The sequence below is a fragment of the Melanotaenia boesemani genome, chromosome 22 (assembly GCF_017639745.1).
Source record: "Melanotaenia boesemani isolate fMelBoe1 chromosome 22, fMelBoe1.pri, whole genome shotgun sequence".
In the NCBI taxonomy this organism is placed as follows: domain Eukaryota; kingdom Metazoa; phylum Chordata; class Actinopteri; order Atheriniformes; family Melanotaeniidae; genus Melanotaenia; species Melanotaenia boesemani.
This window is the reverse complement of record NC_055703.1, coordinates 27,623,796-27,650,082: the sequence shown is the minus strand read 5'-3', so window position 1 is coordinate 27,650,082 and position 26,287 is coordinate 27,623,796. Positions and strand designations below refer to the sequence as shown.

Sequence of the window (26,287 nt, the reverse complement as noted above, 5' to 3'; positions counted from 1 at the left end):
TTTAACTCTCAAACCAACACTCATAGAAGAAAAACAATCAGGCTGTTGTGGATTTACAGAGGAGACTGCTGAGTGATGGATCAGAGCGTTACGGATTTAACCAGATGGAGAATCCCCATCACGCCCACCTTCCTGCAGAATTAAACATGTTCCACTGAGGAGGCGGCAGCACTTCGCTTTGTATCCGATTCATCTCGTTTATCTGGTGAAAGCGGGAATCTTGGCACGGTGCAGCATCCGCAGCTGCTTACTGAAAACATTTCTTAGTAAATGCTGTTAATAACAAAACTGGATGAATTCTGTAGGTTTTTAAAGCTGAGGAGGCCCAGAGGGTTTGTTTGGGTTGTTTTCTGGGAATCCTCCAAAAGAGAAAACCACCTGATAAAGTTTAACAGTTGAACCGTGAAATTACTGGCATCTTGAAATCAGTCTGAGTTATAATTTAATAAAAGATCCACAGGACCGAAAGCTGAATCATCCACCGTATTAATCAGAGTTTATTTATTATGAATGAAATTAATTTAGATTTTTCTTGTGATTTAGTTCTGTTCATGTAAACGTTCTGAATCTTTCACTGATGAGCAAAATGAACCCAACAGTCTGGGAATGAGCTCGTTATTTACTTCTAAAGGACTTACTTCATCCAATTAAACTCTTCTTTAATTCAATGGTGAGGCATCTTCTCTTCCTTTTCTACATTTCCTTCCACAAACGACACAAAACATGTTCAGGCTTATTAAATACTCAAACACTGAAATGTAATGAAGCTTCTGTCACAGCTTGGAGGTTAAACAACCAACTTTTAGTCTGGTGCCTCTGCAGTCTGATATATTTACAGATTGTTTACACATCTGTGGTTCACGTTTATTCATTTGCAGACCTGTACCGACTGAAAAAGCCTCTAAAAACCAAAAACTGTGTCTAAAATGCAGAGATGGCACCAGCTCGGAGACAGAAGTGGTTCCGACAGTAAAACCTGATTCTGCAGTTTTGGTTTTGATGCTGGTTCTGCAGCTACTGGACGATCAGTCGCCTGATAACCTTATTAGGATCTCTGGATAACCTACTAGAATCACCTGATAACCTGCTAGAATCACCTGATAACCTGCTAGAATCACCTGATGACCGTGTCAGATCACCTGATAACCGACTAATTTCACCCGATAACCCAATAGGATCACCTGATAACTGACTATGATCACCTGATAAATGACTTGGATCCCCTGATAACTCACTGGGATCACATGATTACTGACTAGGATCACCTGATAACCATCTCAGATCACCTGATAACCGACTATATTCACCTGATAACTGACTACGATCACCTGATAACCAACTAAGTTCACCTGATAACCGACTATATTCACCTGATAACCGACTAACCCTAACCCTGATAACTGTCTCAAATCACCTTATAAACGACTCAGGCAAAGCCGACTTTATTTGTATAGCACAATTATATGACAGGGTGATTCAAAATGCTTTCCAGAAACATAAAAAATAAGAAGCATAATTAAGAAAAGAGGGAAAAGGAAAGAGAAAGAAAAAACATTGGATAAAAACAGTATTAAAACATGATCAAGCTTAACAGAAACAGATACAGATCTGGACTCTAAATAAAAACTAGTCCATGCAGCAGAGAACAGGTGGGTCTTTAACCTGGATCTAAATAAACTGAGTGTTTCAGCTGATCTGAGACTTTCTGGGAGTTTGTTCCAGACATGTGGAGCATAGAAGCTGAATGCAGCTTCTCCATGTCTGGTTCTGACCTGAGGGTTCTGGTAGGTTCATACTGGGCCAAGAGGTCACTAATTTATGTTGATCCTAAACCATTCAGAGCTTTCTAGACCAGCAGCAGAACTTTAAAGTCCATCCTCAGACGGACCGGCAGCCAGTGTAAAGACCTCAGAGCTGGACTGATGTGGTCCACTTTCTTGGTCTTAGTGAGGACTTGAGCAGCAGAGTTCTGAATCACCTGCAGGTGTCTAACTGATTTCTTTTTAAGGTAGAACTTGTAAAAACACTGTTACAATAATCAAGACCACCTGATAACCGATTCGGGTCACACGATAACCAACTCAGATCACCTGCACTTGGCTCCGCGTCCTGGAACGATGTGACACTCCCCCTCGGGGCAGAAGTCTGGAAGGAGGTCACAGACACTCTGACAAGGCAGGCCGTCCACCGACAGGAAGCCCGGCTTGCACACGCACTCGGCCTCCTTCGACCAGCTGTTCACCTTGCAGTGGGAAAACTCGTCACAGGCCTGGAACTTGCAGGGATCGGCCAGATCAGCTGTAAGGATAAAAAAAAGGCTTGTTCATGAGGATCCTGGGTTTTGTTTAGCTGCTCTTCTTCCCTGCCAGTGTTTGGCTTTAATGAGACCATCTCTGCCCAGCAAAGACAGCTTCTTACGACATATCGTTAAACTGAAGTCTGCATCTACGCCTGCTTCAAGAGGTGACTTAATGAGATGCTGTCTAAGACGGAACAAATTCGCCCAAACAGAGAAAACTTTTGTATTTCATGTCCTTGGAAGATATACTTTTGCTATTATCCATCTAGGTGTACTGGATTACCACAGGTAAGGAGAGGAAATCCTTTAATATGTAAATGAAGATGTTTAGAGGATTTTACAACAGTTATGTGCAGCATTAGTTTGTATCTGTCTGAAAATAATTCATACATGAGTATGCGGTTAATATGGATGCTGAGAAAGAAGGATGGGCCTGTAAAAAGTATTATTAACAGTATGCTGATATTTGTCTACAAATGTTTATACTTTTTAATTTCATGTGCAGTAATATGCTTTGCTGCCACTTAAAAGCACTTTAGCAAACTGAAAGACTGATTCAAACATCAAGCGGTCACCATGCAAACTGAAGAAGCTTGCATGCTCTAAATGTGGAAGTAGAAGCATTTTTGTTCGTTAACACAATGCCAAGGAGGAAAGACATCAGCAATGATCTCAGAGAAGCAACTATTGCTGCTCAACTCTGGGGAGGTTATCAGTTCATTTCCAAACTATCTGGAGTCCATCATTCTACAGAGACAAAGATTATTAACAAGACAGCTGCCAGTCTTCCAGGAGTGGACACCCCAGCAAGTTCCAAGTAAGAAAAAAACCAAGATCTACATCTCAGACTCTCCAGGCCTCGGTTAGCAGGTTAAATGTTAAAGTTCATGACAGTGCAGTTAGAAAAAGACTGAACCAGTGTGCCTTGTTGGGAAGGTTTGCAGGAGGAAAAAAGAACATGGCGGCTTGACTTAGGTTGGCAAAGCTGCATCTGAACAAACCACAAGACTTCCGGATTAATGAACCTCATTCACCAATATCTTCTTACAAATCTTCTTAAATTTGTTATGAAGGTTAACATGAAAAGTTTTTTACAAAAATTGAGTACCAATTTCTCCTAAGTTAAAAGGACGGACCAGCCGGTCTTACTTTGCATAGTTAAAAATCCAAAAAATGCTCATAAAAGGTTGTGACTTACAGACCGTGTGCAAACGGATGAGGAACAGACGACGAACAGACCAGCCTCTGGACAGACCAGACCAAAGTAGACCTGTTTGGTCACAAACACCTCATAGCAGCTGTTAGCACAATGGTGGAGGGATGATGGTCTGGACACCATGCAGTCATTGAGTGGACCACGAAGTCTAGAGTATTCTAGAGTCCGATGTGAGTCTTTGTGTCTAACAGCGAAAGCTTGGCTGGAACCGTCTAATGCAGCAGGACACTGGGCCTCTTTCACCAACCGTTCTCACCAACACATTTGTTCCTAAATCCTGCTAACGAACATCTGAAAGCCGACACGTTCCAACAGAATCAGCACCTGTGCTTTCTGTGGTTCTGTTCATGTTTTTGTCAGATTTTTTAAGAAGTTTTGTTGTAAAGCATTTTGCTGTTTAAAATAAAAACCACTATTGCAGATCCAAACGTTATTATTTCCCTCAGAGGAAAATTAAACTAATTTTCATCCATTTCATTCATTCATGAACAAGTTGCAGTAAAGACGGATTTCATTCTGTTGCTGGTCTTCCTGACGCCATCGATCCGTTTCCTCAAACACAAGAACATCCCTCCAAAAACGTCCAAGTCACCTGTGACTCCCACCTGCAGAATGTGGTCTTTAATGATTAAAACTTACTACAACTGTGTCTTTTAATTACAGTAATTAGTTTTATAATAATTTTTTCCTGGTTAATAACACCTATCAGACCCACCTGGACGATTCATCCGATGCACCGCTCGCTCCGTAAACGAACCGCATCCAACCATGATGCCACAGCAGGTAGAAATTGGCTGGTTTGAGGTGCTGTAGGCCATGAAATGAAACTTTATTCTACCGTGTACCACCTTTAGCCACAGCATCACGAGGATGTGCACCTTGACGCGCTCATGGGACCAGACTGCTGTCCAGGTTCAGGAGTAATTAATCATCGTTTGTATGAAGACGTTTTTATTTTGTTTAACGCTCACTGTGTGATTATTTATGATCAAGTAAACACTTTAAAAACGAGGAACATCAGGCTTCATTGCACATCTTTATTATCTTTTTGTTTTCATTAGTTATTTTTCCTCTTCTGTTTCTCTTCTGTTTGCACACAGCAAATTTTTATGGGCATTTATTTGATGTTTAACTATGCAAAGCAGGACCGGCTGGTCCGTCCTTTAAGCTTAGGAGAGATGGGTACTGACCAATCTAAGAGGAAAGATACGAATTCAGAGGTCTACGAACATGTTCATGAACCTGACCGAGGGTTTTTATAAAAAACTTCTCAAGTACAACTTCAGAACAAATTTAAGAAGATACTGGTGAATGAGGCCCATCGTTCCCAAACAGCAGCTTGTGGACAAGGTCAAGGTGCTGACATGATCCAGCCAAAGTCCGGACCTCAACCTGAATGAGATGCTGTGGTAAGTCCTTCAGAGAGCTGCAAACCTCAATGATCTGCAGCAATGTTGGAAAGAAGAGTCACACAGTGGAATATGTCATCATTTTTTGTTAAACCTTTTTTAAAGACCTAATAAGAAATAAATTATGCCCTTATATGTAAAACTCTAGAAATGAAGGAGGAAGAACTTTCTTTTTCTCTGTGTGCACAAGAACATTAAACAATCCAGCCATGAGTGGGAAGATTATGGCCTAAAACCCTCGCAGAAATCCAGTCCTCCCTGGAAAGATGCAGTAAGGTGTTGGAAAGAGATACGATGAAAAAAAAAGACCTGCCCTGTCTTCAGCTGCAAACTTTAAGAAGCTAAAACGTGAGGAGAGTTGCAGAGAAGAGCAGAGTGTTGATTTTCTGAGGATTTGTGTGTTTGATGCCAGTTGGTCCTTTGTTGAAATAGTTGTGTTGCCTTGAGACGCTTCCATCTGCAACTCTTTCCAGCTCTGCAGAAAGCAGCATTAAATTCATCTTTAAAAACAATAACTGCTCCTGTACAACACGACCGATTCTGCAGAGTCTGCCTTCCAATTAAACGCTGCTGAAAACACATTCATCAGCTCTTTTAGACAGAAGATGTTGCAGCAGCATTTCTGTTCACTGCAGCTCACATCTCATCTTCATCACCATTGTTCCAGACCCGGAACATTCTGTACAGCCCCGCTGTGTTGGAGGACCTGACATATCGGCCTAATTACTGAGTCTATTTAAATGTGTGATCAGTGCTGTGTGCCTGACACTCATCCATGGAGAGCATTATAGTACAGAGCTCATGTACAGATGGTAATAAAACAATGTGACTTATTATTATATCTTAGTTTAATCTCCTGCACCAGAAAGATCATGATGCATCATAAAGCATCGCTGCACTGCAGCTGAAGGAAGAAGAAGCATCCCCAAGAAGACATAAAACTAGTTAACTTGGACCTTTTCCTCCCAGATTAGGCTGTAAATAATTGATCCAGACAAAAAAGCATGACTAACCAACCACTGCTTTAAGCATTAGTACCTCATGTCTCACCATGGCTCAACTCTGACCTACGAATAATTCAGGCAGAAAAAATGCTCCAACTCCAGGGATCAACCAGAGTTGTGTTGACACATAACAGACAACTTAGCAAAAAACTGGTTTAAACTGAGTCTTTAGGCTCTTTGTCACAAAGATGCATCATTTGTTCCCATTTCTTTAGTTTCGTCTGTGAAAACCAGCAAAGATCAGACAGTTTGACAGACTAAGCAACAAGGGGATTCCTAAGGAGTTCTTAGCTGGAAACCTGGCATATCTTAAGTGGTCAAGTCGACTGATCTTCGAGCCTCAACTTTTTCCCTGTTTGCTAAGCAGCAGAGGATGACTAAATCTGCTCTAAAAGATGGATCTGCACAGTGAATTTCTCCCCTCTGGGCGGATGTTTCTTAGCTCCATAGTGCAGAACAAAGCGGCATGAAAACAGCTTTGTTCCTGCTGCTTTTGCCAAGTTGAACAAAACGTTGCCTTCTGCACACACGCATCTATTTGTTCATGCATTTATGTGTGCATCTATTTTTACCATTTTAAACTTTTAAATTGTTTTTTCATTATTTACCCTGGCTTAATGAAGGTCTAGTAACTATTTTACATTTGATTTTGAAGCATGGTACCTCATCCATTTTGTGTATCTTGTGCTTTTTTATGCTTGAATGTTGGAACCTTGAGCACTTTGATCTTCTATCTTTGTTTTATTAGCATGCTGTGTTACTGTGAATGAGTGTTGGATCAACTGGATGTCATATCTCACAGGATCCTGGGCAACTGTTCCTGGAGAAGATTGGTGAGAACTAACTTAGATATTAGCAATGAATCAGGGCAGTCATTAATATAAAATAAAATCATTAATGAAAACAATAATTATGGGGCAGCACTGAGAGAAATCTGGACTCTAATGATTAGTGTCCATCTCCGTTAGTCTGGACATGTTAATCTGAGAAAGAATCTAAAAAACCCAAACACGTCACCAACAAAGTTATTTGGCTGGTCTCAAAAATCCACATTTTAGTGTCAGAATATATAGAAGAGGTGTTGTTGTACCTGGTTCAATGTCCAGAGAGTGGGTATCGATCTGGATGTGCAGGCTCCTGGCGGCAGACAAGCAGAACTCCTCCAGGACGCAGTGGACAGCCTCGGTGATGTTGTACGGGACCGACTTGGCGAACTTCATCTTGCTGTTGATGACCACGCTGCCCTTCCTGAAGTTCAGGATCTCCAGTTTCTTGAAGCCTGTCAGGTTGGCTTGCAGGAACGGCAGCAGCTACACAGAGAAAAAAAATGGAGTTTGTTCCCGAGTCCACGCACCACTCTGAGTTCCTCAGAGGAAAATATTTAACAGTTAATTTGATATTAATGACCAAATGTTGGGTCTCATTTATCATATCGCCTCATCTGTTATACATGAGAAGCTGCAGAGCTGATTCCCACATTGAAATATTAGAGGAAAAAGATATTTTTCAACCGTACAGGGTTGAAGAAGAAAAAGGAAAGTAAAAGCCCCTTTAGAGAAGAAAACTTTATGATGAATTCTACATCATTTCTGTCTACAATGAATGAGCTCATAAATTACCTGATGGTCTGGAAATGCACATTTTCATGCCTGTGGAATCAAACCCTCAAGTGCTGCATGAATCAATGTTTGGTTCCATTAACTCATTCCAGCATTTTTCTTTCCTTGAAATCATCATCGCAGAGCTGAAGACGACCCTCCTTTAGCAAACAGAGGCCAGGCTCCCTTTAAAGGGACATTTAAAGAGAATGTCCTTTTTAATCAGAGGTTGGACCAAACAAAAATGCACATCTGGGCCAAGTTTGGGCCACACATTTTTGCTATCAAGGAATTCAGCCTGAATAGGGAGTAAATCTGAACATAAACTCGGTCTGATTGGTTTCATAGTTTTTATGACAGAATCGCTGCTCAGACGGACTCAAATGTTCGGGTTTTATTTCAGTTCAGACGGAAGTTTTGCTGACTGTGTCTCCATGTGTTTCTATATGAAAGTCCTCATAAGACCACAGTTTTCTGTTGGTGTCCCTAGTAAAGTCTTAACTATTGATATTTAATGAGTTGGAGACATGCCAGACAAGTGGGTTAAGACCCTTCAGAGGAAACGGATCATTTCCTGAATGAAGCTGAAATAAACGAGTTAAATGAAGCTTTTGGTCTAATTATAAACATGTAATTTTCATGCATTTAAATCCATAAATATGATGAAAATATGATGCACACCAGAGGAAGAGTTTACACTGAGCAGCATTAAGATCACCTTCCCGTCAAAGTGTTTCCCCGTGTGAGCTGAATAGATTTACATTTGGGATGAAGCAGCAGGATGCTGGGATCTTGTTGACTAATCCAACAAGGAGATGACTTGGGATTTAATGAACAAATACTTAAAATAAAGCTCCAGTTTGCTCAGCCTGTCTTCATAGCAACTACTCTGACTCGTGCATTGTGCAGTCAGAGCTGCTGCTTCCACTACATGCGTCACACACTGCGTGCAAAGCATTAAATGCAGAGAAACCCTAAAGAAAAATCACATAACCACAGTCACAACAAAGAAAATCAAAATTAATAAAACAAACAATGATGTGCAATCAGCAGCTAGCGCCTGTAACATCGGTCTCGCGTCGTCCTCAATATACACACACACACACACACACACACACACCATGGAAAACATGAGCTAAGCTTCCAGTCAATCACAGATCTTAAATGAGAAGGTTGTGACATGTTCAATGACACTGTAAATTTCAGCTCTACAGTTACAAAATATTTTTTCTTATCTGGCCCAATTTAATGAACACGGTAAAACAGAAGAGTTACATGTAACGCGTGTAACTGCATCTGTGACAACATGACCTTTTAAAAAACTAACATATTCACAGGAAAAAAAATAATTACACCCTGTGAAGTGTTAGTTGTTACAGGAAATGTGTAACAGTTAGCCTCTATCTGTTATGTCTGTGCTAACATAACCAGGAAACGTTAGCTACCGTTATGACATTATCTCTTAGCCATGTTTCAGTAACTGATGCTATCAAAGGTAAAACAGTTTGTATAATAAGTGTAGGCATTACTTTCTATATTATGGGTTTAAATGTATAACTTACATTTAAATTTAAGGTGTTTCATTTTTAGTGGTTGAATCAAATTATACTTTTTTGTTTTGGAGTGAAGAAAATGTCAAATGTACGATAAATTTAAAGTTTGACTTTGTTTCTTTTAGCATCTGCAGAGTTTTTGTTGTAAGTCTAAAGAAAAAGTTTATTTAACCTTCATTGGTTTCAGCAGCAGTTGTTTGGAAGAGTCAGTAATAACAGGTTTAGCAAAAAGAAGTAGATGGAAAACTAAGTTGTCCATTTTAAAAACATAACAGGTTTTTGGGATATGATGTATATTTTATTTTCCTTCAATAATAATAATAATAATAATAATAATAATAATAATAATTATTATTGTTATTATTATTTCACTGTTGTATTGTGTTGGCCTGCCAAGGGGCTAAAGATGGAAATTAGCTTTGCTATAATCTTGCATATTTACATTTGATGTTTATTAATAAGCCTCTGTCTCTGTTTAAAATAAAATAAACTGAAATAAACTAAAACATGCCGGGAGAAGTGGGGGCCTGGGCCCCGGCAGGGCTTTGTGTCTAGCAACGGCCCTGGCCTGTACTACTTGTTCTAAATATTCTCACCTGTTGATACTGAAATGTTAATTTTAAGATGAGGGCCATATTTTCTGACAGGCTGACATCCTCAGACAAGCTGTTGAGTTGATGAACAGTTTTCAGGAGTTTAGCTGAATCAGTGGTGATAAGTACACAGCTCCCTTTCATGCATGAATTGAAAAAAATCTAATAAAAACAGACTAATTCCTCAGCTTTGAACTGAGAAGTGACTCAGATTCAGAGGAGAGCATCTGATCCAACCAGCTGGCTGCTAATGAGGTGGATTTACTCTCACTCAGAAACAAACTGCTCTCAGATCAGTTACTGGAAAAAAGAATCTCTGACTTCATGAACAGGCCGATAATCTGAATATAAAACTTAAAACTGTAGTTTTCTCCAGACTTTGTTTCAGAGAATAAATCTAAGGAGGATCATCTGTTTCCGACTGCATGCCATTCCACGTTCTCCTGTCTCGTTCATTTAGCCGAGTCATTGGAGGAAAATAAATGCTGCATTTAACCTGCCTGAGCTTGAAATTATTATCCAACTTCCTCTATTAATCCCAACACCCCCCCCCATCGTCTCTGAGGGCGTCTGGAGAAAATGTTCATCATGAAAACGAACAGCAGCAGATGCTCATGTTCATTAATCGCTGTTCTTTTATTTTAAACGTCAAGTTGTGGTGAAATTCAGAGAGAACGATCACTCCAAGCAGTCCGCGGCACGTTTACACACGTTCAACATCCAGTATCAGCCTAAGTGTTGTTAGATTCAGGTTTTCCTGATAACTCGCTGCAGCTCAGCTTATCTCAGCTAAACCGAGCCAGCTTTCCTAAGCCACCAGACCTTTCCTGAACTACCAGACCTTTCCTAAGCCACCAGACCTTTCCTGAACTACCAGACCTTTCCTAAGCCACCAGACCTTTCATAAACCACCAGACCTTTCCTAAGCCACCAGACCTTTCCTGAACTACCAGACCTTTCCTAAGCCACCAGACCTTTCCTAAGCCACCAGACCTTTCATAAACCACCAGACCTTTCCTAAGCCACCAGACCTTTCCTGAACTACCAGACCTTTCCTAAGCCACCAGACCTTTCCTAAGCCACCAGACCTTTCCTAAACCACCAGACCTTTCCTAAACCACCAGACCTTTCCTAAGTCACCAGACCTTTCCTAAGCCACCAGACCTTTCATAAACCACCAGACCTTTCCTAAGCCACCAGACCTTTCCTGAACTACCAGACCTTTCCTAAGCCACCAGACCTTTCCTGAACTACCAGACCTTTCCTAAGCCACCAGACCTTTCCTAAGCCACCAGACCTTTCATAAACCACCAGACCTTTCCTAAGCCACCAGACCTTTCCTGAACTACCAGACCTTTCCTAAGCCACCAGACCTTTCCTAAGCCACCAGACCTTTCCTAAGCCACCAGACCTTTCCTAAGCCACCAGACCTTTCCTAAGCCACCAGACCTTTCATAAACCACCAGACCTTTCCTAAGCCACCAGACCTTTCCTGAACTACCAGACCTTTCCTAAGCCACCAGACCTTTCCTAAGCCACCAGACCTTTCCTAAACCACCAGACCTTTCCTAAACCACCAGACCTTTCCTGAACTACCAGACCTTTCCTAAGCCACCAGACCTTTCCTAAACCACCAGACCTTTCCTAAACCACCAGACCTTTCCTGAACTACCAGACCTTTCCTGGGCCACCAGACCTTTCCTGAACTACCGAACATTTCCTGGGCCACCAGACCTTTCCTGAACTACCAGACCTTTCCTGGGCCACCAGACCTTTCCTGAACTACCAGACCTTTCCTGGGCCACCAGACCTCTCCTGAACCACCAGACCTTCCCTGGGCCACCAGACCTTTCCTGGACCACCAGACCTTTCCTGGACCATGGCAGCTTTCCTGAACTACCAGACCTTTCCTGGACCACGGCAGCTTTCCTGAGCCACCTGACCTTTCCTGAGCTACCAGACCTTTCCTGGGCTACCAGACCTTTTCTGAGCCACCAGACCTTTCCTGAACCAGGGCAGCCTTCCTGAGCCACTAAACTTTCCAGAACCACCAGACCTTTCCTGGACCAGGGCAGCTTTTCTGAACCACCAGACCTTTCCTGGACCAGGGCAGCTTTTCTGAACCACAAGACTTTTCCTAAGCCACCAAACTATTCCTGAACCACCGGACCTTTCCTGGACCAGGGTAGCTTTCCTGAGCCACTGGACCTTTCCTGGACCACAGCAGCTTTCCTGAACCACCAGACCTTTCCCGGACCACGGCAGCTTTCCTGAACCACCAGACCTTTCCTGGACCACAGCAGCTTTCCTGAACCACTAGACCTTTCACCAAAGCTCAGAGGGGACAGGGCTTTTTTCTGTGGCAGGACTGGAGCTGTGGAACTCTTTGCCACTGCAGGTCGAACCGGCTTTATCACTGTCCAGTCTTGAATCCCTTCTTAAGACCCACTTCTTTTATTATTAAATTGATTTTATTGTTTTACTGTTTGTATTGTCTTTTCTTTTATTGTTTAATATTTTCTTGTTTTTAGTTATTTTATGTTCAGCACATTGTTCAGTGGTTGCTGTCGTAAAGTGCTTTTATAAATAAAGTTGGCTTGGCTTGTTCCAATAGAATTTATGTGCCAAACAGCAGCTGGGAGTCAAAGCTAGCTACATGTTTTTCCTGCTTTCAAAAGAATTGTTCAAAACCATTTTTATAATATAGTTTCCAAAAAGAAGCCTCCCAAATCCAGGTAGAGGTCCTGGATCCTTCTTATCTGTTTCTCTGAGAGAAATCCAGAGTTTATATGTAGGATTTATTTATTCTTTACACAGCAGAGGAGATTTAGATGGAATTTACTTTGCTGTTAATTTGTTCTGTGGCTGCAAAAGATAGAAATAAACTTAAAGAACTTTAGGGAGAGTTTGTTGGATTTTACACATTTATAGTGATGGGAAATTAATGTGATTATTTCTCTGACAATAATCGTAAAAGTGACATCTGTAGTGCACACAATGTTAAAATCACTGTTTTTGGAACATATATGAGTTTCAGTGAAGCAAAGTTCTGCATTCAAAATATAAAGTTTCCATGATGGATATTAATATTAACTTATTAATTAGTAATACTATCCCATCTGCTTTGTCTACTCACCACATCTAAGAAGGTGTTCTCCAGGCTTCTGTACTCAGATGACGTCTTGTTGAAGAGGTCTTCGGAGAAGTTCATGTTGGTGACCCGCAGGCTGAAGAACACCACCAACTCACGGCCGTGGCTGGCCGTGGTCATGGATGGTGTGGTCAGGTATGTTAAAGGAGGCGGAGTTGTGGTGCCGACGATGCTGCGTTCCTCTCCACTCCCTGCATCCAGAAGCTCGCTCTTCTCTGTGACTGGGACATAAGAGTGGTCCAGCTCCTCAGAAACATCCCAAACAGTCTCAACTGCTTCTTCCACAGCAGCTGGTGGGGTGGGGTGGCTTTCAGGCTCTTCCTTCCCCACCTTCTCCTCTTCCTCATGGATAATGGTGGTCGGCACCTCTGCCTCAGTGCTTTCCACCTCTAAGGACTCAGCAGCAGAGAGGATTATAGATTCCTCTGCCACCTCAAATAGTCCAGAGTCTACAGTCAGGCTGGATGAGGACCCTGCAGACACGTCAACAGCAACTGGAGGTGTTGGGAAGATGTCCGAAACCGGTGCAACTGTCACACTGATGTCCTCATCTTCTGGTCTCTGCATTGTGACGTCAACCCTGTCTGAGGCGTCTTTTTCTGCAGCTGTGACAGGAAGGCAGAATAAATCATAAGTGGTCGTAAAATATTCTCACAAATTCCCAAAATGTGTCTGTGAATTAATTAAATGAATATGTAAAGCATTTAAAATGCTTAGAGTATTCACTAAATCACCACAGACCAGTTAAGACCTGAGATCTTCCATTAAACCTCTTCAAAGTAGTCTTAAACTTAAACTGTTCACTTTATCAGGACCAGCTTCCAGTACTGGGTCAGATCCCCATTTTAATTCATAGTGTGATTGATTGAACAAGGTGTGGAAACCTTCCTCAGAGGTCTTTCTCCATATTAACATGACAGCATCACACAGTTGCTGCAGATTGTCGGCTGCATCCATGATGAGAATCTCCCGTTCCACCACATCCCATATAGCACATCCCACATGGTGCATTATCCTGCTGGAAGTAGCATCAGAAGATGCTCCACTGTGGTCATAAAGGGATGGACATGGTCAGCAACAATACTCAGGTAGGCTGTGCTGGTTAAACCAGGACACGTTGGTACTAAGGGGCCCAAAGTGGGCCAAGAAAATCTCCCCCCACCATTACACCAGCAGCAGCCTGAAGCGTTGATCCAAGACAGGATGGATCCATGTTTTCATGATGTTTCCAGCAGATTCTGAGCCGAGCATCTGAATGTGGAGCTGAAATGGAGACTCATCAGACCAGCAACGTTTCTCCATCTTCTATTGTCCAGTGTTAGTGAGTGTGTGTGAATTGTAGTCTCAGCTGATTTTCTGATGCCTTTCTAACTTCTCCAACCAGTCTGCCCATTCTCCTCTGACCTCTCATATCAACAATACATTTTGGTCCAGACAGCTGCTGCTCACTGGATATTTTCTCTTCTTCAGACCATTCTCTGGAAACCCTAGAGATGGTTGTGTGTGAAAATCCCAGTAAATACTCAGACCAACAACCATGCCACGTTCAAAGTCATTTAAATTCCCTTTCTTCCTTATTCTGATGCCCAGTTTTACCTTCAGCAAGTGGTCTTCACCTTGTCTACATGACTACATGCTGCCATGTGATTTGCTAATTTCTGTTAACAAGCAGTTGAACCTAAAAAAGTGGACGGTGAGTGTAGAAAGGATCTACTTTAACAACAGTAACCATCTTTATTAACTGTATTCTTACATCATATTTAATGCTTTACAGACCATCTGATGCTTTCTTACCTGTGACAGAGGCTGTTTCAAATGGTAGATCAGTCTTGGTCGTTTCCGCTGTACCAGCATCAGTCACCACTTGATCGTCTTTGCCCTCAACATCCCTCTCAATGTACAACTCATCAGTGGTGGGATAGCTGTGGTCAGCTGTGATCAAGTCTTCTTCTGAGGTCCGGATGTCTGTGGGTATGTTGGGTAAATTATTCTCCTCTGATGGGTGATGATACTCAGGGCCAATGGGATGAAGGAGCTCGTCTCGTTCAACATCCTGAACAGCATCCCCTTCAATGTAAAGATCTTCCCTGTCTTCCAAGGGGAGCAGGATTTTTATAGATTCAGCAGGTGGCTCTTCCATATCATCCTTAGGTGGTTGTTCTAAAATCTCTATGGAACGCTCCTCTGGAAGTGTTTCTGGGACACCAACATCTCCTTTTGACTCCTGGACCTCAACTGCTACCTTCTCTTTTGATTCTGGTGCAGACACCTCAGGTAATTCTTCCACCGGTAATAAAGGATCCTCTTTGCCTTGGTCTGGTTCTGGTGCTTTCTCTGGTTCTGGACTCTCAGCTGCCTCCTCTTGCTTGGTTTCTTCTTCAACTTGTGGATGAAGTTCTGGCTCTGAAATGTCCACTGACCCTTCATCTAGTACCACTGGCACTGAAACTCTTCCTTCCTCTGGTTTTACATCCTCCTCTGGTAGTGGACTCTCATAACTTTTTTCTTCTACAGGAGATTCTGGTTCTGGCTTTGCTGGAGGTAAGTCAACTCCACCTTCACTTGGTGCTGGAGCTTGAACAGCTTCTAAATCCTCCACCACTTCGTTATCTCTTTCTGCTACTTCCTCCTTCCCCGAGGAAATCTCTTGAACCTCCTCTTCTGTAAGTGGTTTAACCACATCAGTTGGCTCTTCCTCAGCTACTTCTTCTGAACCTTCAGGTACTGGTTCTTCAGGTTCAGAAATGTCCTCATCTTTAAAATCACCAAGTTCTGATTCTTTATCTGATTCAGGTATCAATTCTTCTGAGACCTCAGTTGCCTCAGGGGCCTCTTCTTCAGAAACTTCTGGTAGCATCAGTCTGGTCTCCTCGGAAACTCCAGGTACTGTTTCCTCAGAAACTGTGGGTATCAACTCCTTGGACACTTCTGGTACCATCAGTCTGGTCTCCTCAGACATTTCGGGTACTGTTTTCTCAGAAACTGCAGGTATTGTTTCCTCAGAAACTTCTGGTACCGTCTCTTGTGAAACTTCCGGTACTGTTTCCTCTGCAACTTCCGGTAACATTTCCTTGGAAACTTTGGGTACCGTCTCTTCGGAAACTTCTGATATCGTCTCATAAGAAACATCTGGTATTGTTTCTTTTGAAACTTCAGGTCCTGATTCCTCTGAAACTTCGTGTACTGTCTCCTTGGAAACTTCAGGCACCACCTCCTCGGAAACTCTTGGTACCGTCTTGTCAGAAACTTCTGGTACTACTTCCTCTGAAACTTCTGGGATTGTCTCCACGGACACTGCTGGGACCATTTCCTCAGAAACTTCTGTTACTACTTCCTCAGAAACTTCAGGCACTTTCTCCTTGGAAATTTCTGGTACTGTATCTTCTGAAACTTCTGGTACCGTCTCCTTGGACACTTCCTGTACTTTCTCTTTGGAGACTTCGGGTACTGTCTCCTTGGACACTTCGTGTACCATCTCCTCGGACACTTCGGGTACTGTCTCCTCTGAAACTTCGGGTACTGTCTCCTTGGACACTTCGTGTACCATCTCCTTGGACACTTCGGGTACTGTCTCCTTGGACACCTCCGGTACTGTCTCCTTTGAAACATCAGATATCATCTCCGTGGACACTTCGGGTACTGTCTCCTTTGAAACTTCGGATACCGTCTCCGTGGACACTTCGGGTACTGTCTCCTTTGAAACTTCGGATACCATCTCCGTGGACACTTCGGGTACTGTCTCCTTTGAAACTTCGGATACCATCTCCGTGGACAATTCGGGTACTGTCTCCTTTGAAACTTCGGATACCGTCTCCGTGGACACTTCGGGTACTGTCTCCTTTGAAACTTCGGATACCATCTCCGTGGACACTTCGGGTACTGTCTCCTTTGAAACTTCGGATACTGTCTCCGTGGACACTTCGGGTACTTTCTCCTCTGAAACTTCTGGTACTGTCTCCTTGGACACTTCGGGTACTGTCTCCTTGGACACTTCAGGTACTGTCTCCTCTGAAACTTCTGGTATTGTCTCCTTGGACACTTCAGGTACAGTCTCCTTGGACACTTCGGGTACTGTCTCCTTTGAAACTCCGGATACCGTCTCCTTGGACACTTTGGGTACTGTCTCCTCTGAAACTTCTGGTACTGTCTCCTTGGACACTTCTGGTGCTGTCTCCTCTGAAACTTCCGGTACCGTCTCCTTGGACACTTCTGGTACCGTCTCCTTGGACGCTTCTGGTACCACCCCTTTAGAAACAGCTAATGTTTCCTCTGAATTTTCAGGTACTGGTCCCTCTGAAACTTTCTCTTCTGTACCCTTGCCTAAGTCTGACTCTTTCTCTTGATCTGGAACGTGTTCTGAGACCTCCACCACATCATTCTCAGGTTCAGGTACTGAAAACGAAGGCTCAACCACTTCCTCTTTGCTCTCTTCTTTTTTTTCTGTCAGTTCAACTATTTCTTCCTCTTGTTGCAAAACACTGACTTGTTCATCTACGCCTTCTTCCATGAAAACCTCTACTGTGGTATCATCTGTTTTCATCTCTGGAACTGAGTCTTCTAGCTCTGAAAGCTCAACTGGTTCAGAAGTTTCAAGCACATTAACTATAGTTTCTTCTGGTTCTTCAGCTGTAACCTCTTCCTGACTTTCTAAAACTGACTCTTTGTCTGGCTCTGAAACTTCTAATGTTTCTGCTGCTGCTTCTGACACTCCTGTATTCCTTTCCACTGGTTCAGAAACTTCAGTTTGTTCAGGTTTTGGCTGCAAAATCTCAAGTAATTCATCAGATTTAACTACCAACCCTTTCTCTGGTTGTAACAGTTCAACTTCACTTTCCAAATCTGTGACATCCTGTGACTGAATTTCCAAAACATCACCAGGTTTCTGAGGTTCAGAGAGACCCAGTTCTATCCTTTCCTCATCTGGAAGAGCATTGATGTCTTCGTCCTCTCGAAGGTTTGCTATTGGCTCTGTGGGTGGTTGAGCTGTGATACCTGCCAGTGTTGTGAGGGAGAGTTCGATACCAGACGGCTCATCGACGCTAGATGTTGCAGTCAATAAAATTTGAGGAGTTGGGGTGACTTCAAAAACATCCAAACTAGGATGTTCTTTGTCCTCATCAACAGGAGTCAGATCCTCCTCTGATATCAGGTTAGGAGACAGAGTGATAATATTATCTGGCTCCACTTCTAGAATCACAGGAGGAGTTGGGATGTAGTCGCGCACAAGTTCACCAGTTTCATCGTGGTGAATGGTTTGAATCTCATGTGTGATAATAAGTAGTTCTTCTTGCTCCTGTTCTTGGTCTGATGGTTCAAGTTCGCCAACATGAATTCTCCCCGACTCATCGATAACACCTTCAGAAGCCGGAGAGTGATCAGTGTTCAGCGAGATCCCTCCAGTTGCTGCCGTCGTCTCTTCGTCTGAGACGTCTGTGGAGTCCAGTAGGGTCACGAGGGCATTTTCCTCCTCTGTAGGGGTGAGGGGAACCGCCGGCGGAGGTTTATCAGTCTCTGACTCGCTGATGAAAACCTCAAACTCGTTATGTGAATCAGGCTCACTGGACTGTAGAGAGAACAAACACATTGATGAGACAAAGCATTTACAAATGTTGATTGATATTCTTTGTTTTGATGAATTAGTCAAACTAAAGCCATTTCAGTTATGATGTTTATTTTAAATGAATGAATTTAACGTCCAACAGCAGTAACTGAAACTCGTACCTCGTCCACGACTTCGACTGATGAGGCTGAGGGCAACACTGGCAGGAGCATCGCTTCTGTAGGGAAAAACATTTTCACAGATCAGATAAACAGGCTTGATCAGCTACTATGAATACTTTGGTGAATATTTGCTGTCTGTTGCTTTCTTTACCCACACAACTCTTTATAAGTTAGTATTATACAATTTGGACAAAATTTTTGGACAAAAATCCAAAGAAATTGTGTTTCTTCGCTGACTGAGATAAAGATAGAGACATAACAGACAGAAAGGTTTGTAGAATATCCAGTAGCCAGCAGATTAACTGGTAACAAGTGAGGGTGTCGGGATTGGGTATAAAAGCAGCAAAGATTTAGTCTTTCCAAAAAGGAGGGGTCATGTTCGGCACTTTGGACCAAACTCCACCAGAGCATCATCAATAAGTTGAACAAATATTTCTCGGTGACAGACTGTAAAGAACTCTAGTCTTTCAGTATCTGCATTTCAGCTGCTTTGGAAAAAACTGATGTCTGCTTCTATGTTCCATAGATGAGAAATATCCAGTTATCAGAGAAAGCTGTGATGGTATGAAGGACATCAGTGTCCATGAAGGACTTTGTCTGGGTAAAGGTACCATCGATCCAGAGGTGGATTTTTGGGTACTGGAGAGATATGTGCTACTATCAAGGTGATGTCTTTTCCTGGAGGTCTGTGGACTATGTCCGACCTACAGTCCACATTTGTCTCTTATTTAAAATGTTTGCAGCAGGGCTGCACAATATAGCAACAATTTACCTTCATCATAATACCCTCTGTAATATATAGGTGTTAAGAGCATGTGTAAGGGTTTAGGCCTCAGCTCCTGCACCCTGAATGATCTTGAGAACCACTTTGTTCAAGAGCCCACAGTGGTTCTCTTCTGTTGAGCCTCTGCAGCCTTAAACCCAGGTTCTCCAGACAAAAGCCCAGCTCTGTAAGCGGCTGCTTTGAGCTAACAACCTAGAACTTGTTTTTTAATGATTGTGTGGGGGTTTTAACAAGATAACTGATGTGATGACATCATATATTTTATTTTGTTAGGACATTCTCACATCCACTGAGCAAATAACTATTCAAACAATAAAAGAATGGATTTAAAAAAAAAATGAAAATCTGCCTCGTTCAAAAGAAAAAGGCTTTTTTAGACGGTGACAAGGTCAGGGTGCGGGAACTGGAAAAGGAGTTCAGAAGGAAGGCCAGGGTGGCTAAGATCAACTAAGAACAGAGTGGAACAGAAATTAACATCTGGAAATGTGAGAGAGGCCTGGCAGGGGTTCAACATCATGATGGACAGAGCCCCAAACCCACAGTATCTGACCACCCGGATCCTGCTTCCTTCGCTGAGCACACCAGCCACCAGGACCCGTAGCCCCTTCTACCATACCATCACTGTTGATGAACAGCTGGTGGCCTCCATTCTACGTAAGTGAACCCGTACAAGGCCTCTGGCCCTGACAGGCAGAGTGCTCAAGGACTGCTCCACTCAGCTATGTGGAGTCTTTACCAGGCTATTCCAGCACCTTCTGGACTCTGGCTCAGTCCCCATCCAGCGGAAGAAGTCCACCATTATCTCAGAGCTTGAACCATGCAATCAATCAAGCCAGTTAAATAATCAGCTCACCCCAAACAGCTCTGTCTGAACTGTAAAGCTGATCTGTGATCAGGAAATCCACCCTGATCACAGAAGACCCCTCCCGCCCACTTCACGCCTCCTTTCATTTGCTACCTTCAGGCAGACGCTACAAAGTCCCACTGGCCCGAAAAAATGTCTTAAAAAATCTTTCATTCCCTCTGCCATAACTGTTCAAATAGGCTCAAGTCATCTGGTGCTCTTTCTTCTCTCTTTCTGTTTGGAAAACAGTTTGTTTTGAATATTTAAATGTGGGCCCTTGAGCCACTAGGCCACCACTGCTAGTAATTCAGGTATCCAGGTCGACATGCATGAAAACTTCAGCGTACTGGGGAAATGTGTTAATCTGATTTCTCCTAAACAGATAATGGCAGTTATCTAAGGGATAATCAGGTTGTTCTGTCTACATGAGCACTTGAATTGTCTAATAATTCCAGAAATCAGATAATGATCAGATTTGCGGTGTGCATGTAAATGGGCTCAACATTATCACATTTTTCTAATATCGTGCGGCCGTAGTTTGGAGCATCGTGAAGAGAGGAATCGGACAAGAACAACCAGGGAATGGTGGCAGATTCCTCTGGAAAACTAAAACTATCGAGATCCTCAGTTCATTAGAAAGTCTCATTAAAGGAGGCTGAAGGAGCTCAGTGTAAATACGACTCTATCCAAGTGTTTTTCTTCTATTGTATCTTTAAATAAAGGTTAAAAGAAACTGATTGAGTTATATTTAAATCTTTGCTTCATTTTAGAAAATGGCCCAATTGTCTTGTGCTTGTATGCTAGAAATGATATTTCTATGGTTCACATTTAGAAAAAAAAGGTTTTAACCTTTTCTTTTAGATGAATTATAAATGAATATTTAACTGCGATAGTCTGGTGACCCATCCAGAGTGTGTCCTGCCTCTCGCCTACTAACGGCTGCTAATTCCTGCCAATAAAATAAAAAGGCAGAATCTTGCTGTGTGGCCAGTTCTGTTGGGCTTTCTTGCTTATTTTGATGCCTCCAGAACAACATGAATGTGAAACTGTTCATTTTAAAGGTTCCTATTAGCAAGGTTAGCATCTTTTCTACATCTGCTGTTGCCATGGAAACAGAGACAGGAGCCACAATCCAACAGACAAAAAAATCCTGCTTTCCCTGTCCTCATCAGAAAGTGTCTTCACTTTCTTCAAACGTTTCATTTTTAGAGACAGGAAGCCGTCTCTATGTGGATGACCAGGCTGCTTTCCCGGGAATTCTGTAGATGTTTGGATAAATCCAATTTTCCCATCTGCGATCTAAGTGAAGGGGGCGTGGCCATCTGAGTCAGACAGATTCAGTCCAGAGTCCAGGCTATATGTGGATGTCTGCTTAATGTATAACAAATATAAAAAACATGGAGGTGCTCAGTAAGAGGAAATCAAAATGTTATCACCAGACCTGGCTGGAAGTTCAGGGAATCCAGATCCACGGGCAGAGACGCCTCCTCTCGTAAAGCCTTGGCCACCATTTCCCTGAGTCCAAAGCTGGTGGGCGAATCGAGTGCACCGGTCGCCGTCTCCAAGTTCTCCGAGCTGCTTCCAGGGAAATTATTCTCAAAGACCAGAGAGTAGTGGACCGAGATTCCTCCAGGCCTGGAGAAGGAGAGATTCCCTCAGAGCCCATGACAGCTCACACATCCTGAAAATGAGGGATTCTAACGCAACATGTAGGATTCAGCCAACCGTAAAACTGACAGAGTTAAGCAGCCGTGAAAGAATTTTTTATTGCTTTTAAACAAACAGGCTGCACGAAAACTTCATTAATATTCATCACAGTTTGTTGTGGAGACAGAATAAAATGGTTTGTTGCTCATCTGATTAAAAGGATTTTTTTTGATGAACTGGTGTCTAAGAGAAAAGCTTCATTAGGCTGCAGCCGTGGTCCTGCATGTAAAACATCTGCATCACTAACCTCAGACTGCATCTCATCTCACATGGAAACAAACTTCTCTACAAGCTTCTATTTCCTGGTTTTACTTCCTCACTGATGTTTTCACCATCGGCGTTGGTTCATATCATCAGAGGACATCTGAGTGGACATTTTCTTTGTTCTTTGTTTTGGTCTTATAGGACGTTTCCTGTCAGGTCCAGTCTGAGTTTCACCAGCAGCAACCGGCTACAAACTGAACATCAGACAGTTACAGATAAAAGCACCTGTAGGATATTTCCCATCCCAAACTGGATCAGAGGAAGGTGAGAATTCATGAGATGAAAGCAATTTCTTTAAAAATCTTTGTTTTTTCCCTCCACGCAGCAAAATACAAATAATTTAAGACTCAGTAATCTATAAACATCTTCACGTCTGATGCTGCAAAACTGCCACAGACCACTTCTAGTCTTTATTTATTTCTATCTAATGCATTTTATTCATTTAGTTTATTTTATTCACTCTCATTTATATATTTATTTTTATATTATCCATTTATAAATGTTTATTCATTGTTATAATTTAATATTTAACTGTAGTGTATTTTTTTCAGTCATTTTCTTTTTCTAAATTTCTTACAGTATTTATTGTTTTCCTATAATTGTATACAAATTCAGGTGTTAAAGGGTTAAAAAGAATTACTTTTTCATTTGCTCTTGCAGCTTTTGCTTTTCTCATCTAATAAAGCAGCAAATTGAGTTTTTGCCTGGTTCTGGTTCTGCATCCCACTCATACTGAATTTATCAGCAGTGACAGCCTCTTAAATCCAGAGAAATTCCTGTAAAGTTATAATTATTCAATCAGTTATCTCACTTCAGTGCAAAACAACAAAATATTCACGCCACTAAAACTTCACTCAGAAATATTCTCATTGGTCACAGCTCGTTAGAAAAACCTCAGTCTCAAATTAAAGAGTTAAGATTTACATCTAAATAATTATAATTATTTTCTCCTGACAGAACCAGAACCATGTCCCCCCCCATTTACTACTTCAGTGTTTGAACTGTTGGTGTTGAGAGAAAACTGGCTGCTGGTGGTCTTCATGACAACCAGCTGAAACCGGAGGGACCCTCAGAGACGTTTCTGTGGGTGAAAACTCTCCATGTCTGTCCGACTTTATGAGAAATAGACAGAAAACGTGAGCGCTTGGTGTTTTGGTTTGTTTTTGTGGTGAGAGCTGTGTTTGGCCCAGAGAGGCAGCGAGACAAGAGTCCCTCCTAAGATTAGAGGACGAGCTCCCGCTGAGGCCTCGTCTTCGTGTTATTGGCTGTGACAGTGCCAGACACCATGGGGGGAGTCTAATTAATGGAAAGGAGCAGTCGTGATAATATCAGCAAATGTCTCTTTTCCTCTGCTCTCCTGCCTTCTGAGAGGTAAAGTTTGGGAAGAAAGCAGCCGCACAGGCCAGCTTGTTAGCATTTTACAGGATTCAGAGAGAAAACATCCTCCTGCCTCAGCAGTTCTCTGGCCCGCTTGTGGGAAACTGAACTGTACCGACAAGTTTTAGGTGAAATCTCTGTACATCTGACTTGGACCCAAACAGAAGCTAAGCTGCATATTGGCAGGAACCTGCACACAATCAGACACCCTACAGGGAATATTTCATCTGTCAGAGTCGCTTACCCGTCTGTGTCCTTGGTCTCGCTTGCAGGGGGAAGAGGAGAACAAGGTATTAGAGCTGGAAATGAAACTGAGAGATCCAGCACATCAAAATGCCACTTTAAATTCATCTGGTTAGACATATTTTATTGGCAGATGAAACATCTAAAATAAACCAGGAAGCATGCAGAAAAACCCAATAATTCATGGCAGGTGATTAAAAGGATGCCCCAAGGGTTTTAGGGTTTCAACTTAAAAATGACAAACCCAACAAGAATTCCTTATTTTTCAGCAAAGCTAAACTCTGTGTTAAGCATCTTGGTATGAAAATAAAGTTAAAACTGGTGAGATTTCATCAGAGGTGGAAACATCAGCACAGATGTTAGAGTAAACGAGGTTGCAACATAAGGAAATATGACGGGTTTTTTGTGTTTTATAGTATATTATCCTTTAAAATTCTGCTGCATTTGACAAAAACTTCCAGAAAAGCTGGAAGCGTTATCTAGTTGAAGTTTCATGGAGCTGGAGGGAGCAGGGCAAATTTCCACAGGTTTTAGTAAAGAGATGGCGAGGTGTTGTTCAGTGAGGTTCTAGTCATCTGATGAGGAATCTGGGACACACGACTCTGTCCACTGTCTTTAAACTCATCTCCAACTCTTCTTCTGTGGTGGGATGTTATTATAACCAGAGGTAGATGAAAAGTGAAGGCAAAGTTTCAGGCGTGAAGTTGAATTTCGGTTTAATATATTCACAGTTTCTCCTTTCAGACAAAGTTTAAGGTGGAAGATGTTTGTTTGGACTGGTGTCTGCAGTCTTCCTCAGCAGCATCATCCAACCGCCGTGACGTGTCGTTTATCAGCTGTTATTCCTGGGTGTGGCCAACCTAATGCACCTGACAGATCCACCAGGTTGGCCACGCCCCCTGCTGCTCCATGGTCTCTGGAGGAGAGAGCCCCAGGTGTGTGAGAGCATGATGGTGTCCCTGGCCTGCTTTCTGATTCCCATGGCCTCCTTGATCCATCTTTTGTGTTTGTATGGCTCCGATGATGTGAGCGTTGTCCCGTTCCATGGTGTGGTTGCTACGCTTGCAATGATCCAATATGGCTAATTTCAATTGTTCTTTGAGGTCTTTGAACCATCTCGCTTATTTCTCTTTTAGATGGAGAAAATGCATGTGTGAGAAGAGCAGTTGAGAAACGACACATCACAGTCGCTGCTGAGGAAGAGGAAGACGCCAGTCGAACCATGTCGAGGTAGAACAAACATCTTCTACTTTAGTTCTGTTGGGTGTAATTTCAGCTTCCTGACGGCATTCCCTCCTGGTTTAACTCCTTTGTTTGTGGAATTTGTGATTCAGCTGCAGCAGATTTCCTCTGGGATTAATGAAGCTCTCTGATGGAGATGAAGGAGGAGGGCTGAGCCACAGGAGGTGAGGGAGAGCGATCGAGGACTATTTGGTCTTGAGTGACGGATCGATGCTGTTTGTGTTATTTACAGTTAAAACCTGAGCTGCAGAGTAAAAATGCTCCATTACTCGTCATCAGCATCACCTACAGAAGCACAGTCTCTGCAGTGTTCTGTTACACTTATTAGATTTGGACATGAATCATATTGAACATTTGTTTGTCTGACAGTAAACACATCAGAGATTTCCACCGCTGGTTGACCTCATCACCAACATATCCCTCCACCCACACACAGGTAAGAACCACATGCATAAACAAGCAGAAAAGGGTATTAAGTGAGTCTTTGGTGGATTATTTCTCTGTGGTAACATTAAATCTTTTAAGTGGAGCCTGGTTTGTAATGAAAATGCAATAATGGGTTGAAAATAAAAACTGGGCCCGATCTTCTCTGATTCTGCTGCTGATGTCGTGATCTGTGGGTTTTGTTTTGGGTTGTGCAGCCATCACGTTCAGGGCTGTGAGCTGAGGAAAAGCTTGGGGTTTACCTGAACCGCTGTTTGGCTTCTTTCTGCCCGGCAACGTTAAAAAAGATGAAAAGAAAGTCCAGAGCAGTCTGGTTTCTTTAACTTTGTGATGCACCTCAAAAAGTTTCACAGAATTTGAAGAGAAACTGAAAACATCCTGAACAGCAAAGAAGAAAACACATTTTCTGTCTGATTAGTCGCCGTGTGAAACATTCGCCTGCAGCCACGTCTGACAACCTCAGTGACAAGCAGCTCTTATCTATTCAGTAGCTGTTCATAGCGAACGGTGGGCTTATTAAAATTAATGACATTATTAAGGCTCATTGGCTGTGTGTTCGGCTCATAGCTCAGACTCACCTGATTCCAAGAACACTGATGGCTTTAAATCCTGGGAGTTTGTCAAAAACGTGCTGCATCTGCAGAAGAAAAATGACTCTTCAGCCCCCCGAACGTCAGTCAGGATGCGTGCAGTCATCTTCCTCCTCCCTTCCCAGAAGCTAATTGACTCTGAGCTTGTAAATTAGGGCTGGAAGAGTTAAAAAGGACGGCATGAATGGGAAACGTTCATTGATATCTATCTTTGGCACAGTTAAGCACCTGGACGCTCTTATGACATA

At 42.5% G+C, this 26,287-nt stretch overlaps 2 protein-coding genes and 1 long non-coding RNA gene across 3 annotated transcripts in view; 1 reads left to right on the top strand and 2 right to left on the bottom strand.

Annotated features, from left to right (window-relative positions):
* The window catches only part of LOC121634100 (gastrula zinc finger protein XlCGF57.1-like), a 540,387-nt gene that overhangs the window by 158,219 nt on the left and 355,881 nt on the right, over window positions 1-26,287 (bottom strand). The gene's annotated exons all lie outside the window — the stretch shown is intronic.
* LOC121633614 (fap1 adhesin-like) overlaps window positions 2,087-26,287 on the bottom strand; it is a 75,480-nt gene continuing 51,279 nt past the window's right edge. The window contains exons 11-17 of the mRNA XM_041975753.1: window positions 26,028-26,086; window positions 21,614-21,807; window positions 18,545-18,600; window positions 14,618-18,386; window positions 12,809-13,428; window positions 7,019-7,238; window positions 2,087-2,298 (exon numbers count right to left, since the gene is read on the bottom strand). Coding sequence (XP_041831687.1) covers window positions 2,087-2,298; window positions 7,019-7,238; window positions 12,809-13,428; window positions 14,618-18,386; window positions 18,545-18,600; window positions 21,614-21,807; window positions 26,028-26,086 — 5,130 coding nt within the window. The remainder of the gene's footprint in view (window positions 2,299-7,018; window positions 7,239-12,808; window positions 13,429-14,617; window positions 18,387-18,544; window positions 18,601-21,613; window positions 21,808-26,027; window positions 26,087-26,287) is intronic.
* On the top strand, window positions 24,582-25,554 carry LOC121634117. The gene is made up of 3 exons (XR_006009187.1): window positions 24,582-24,788; window positions 24,900-24,993; window positions 25,098-25,554. It is a non-coding gene; the product is annotated as an uncharacterized LOC121634117 (long non-coding RNA).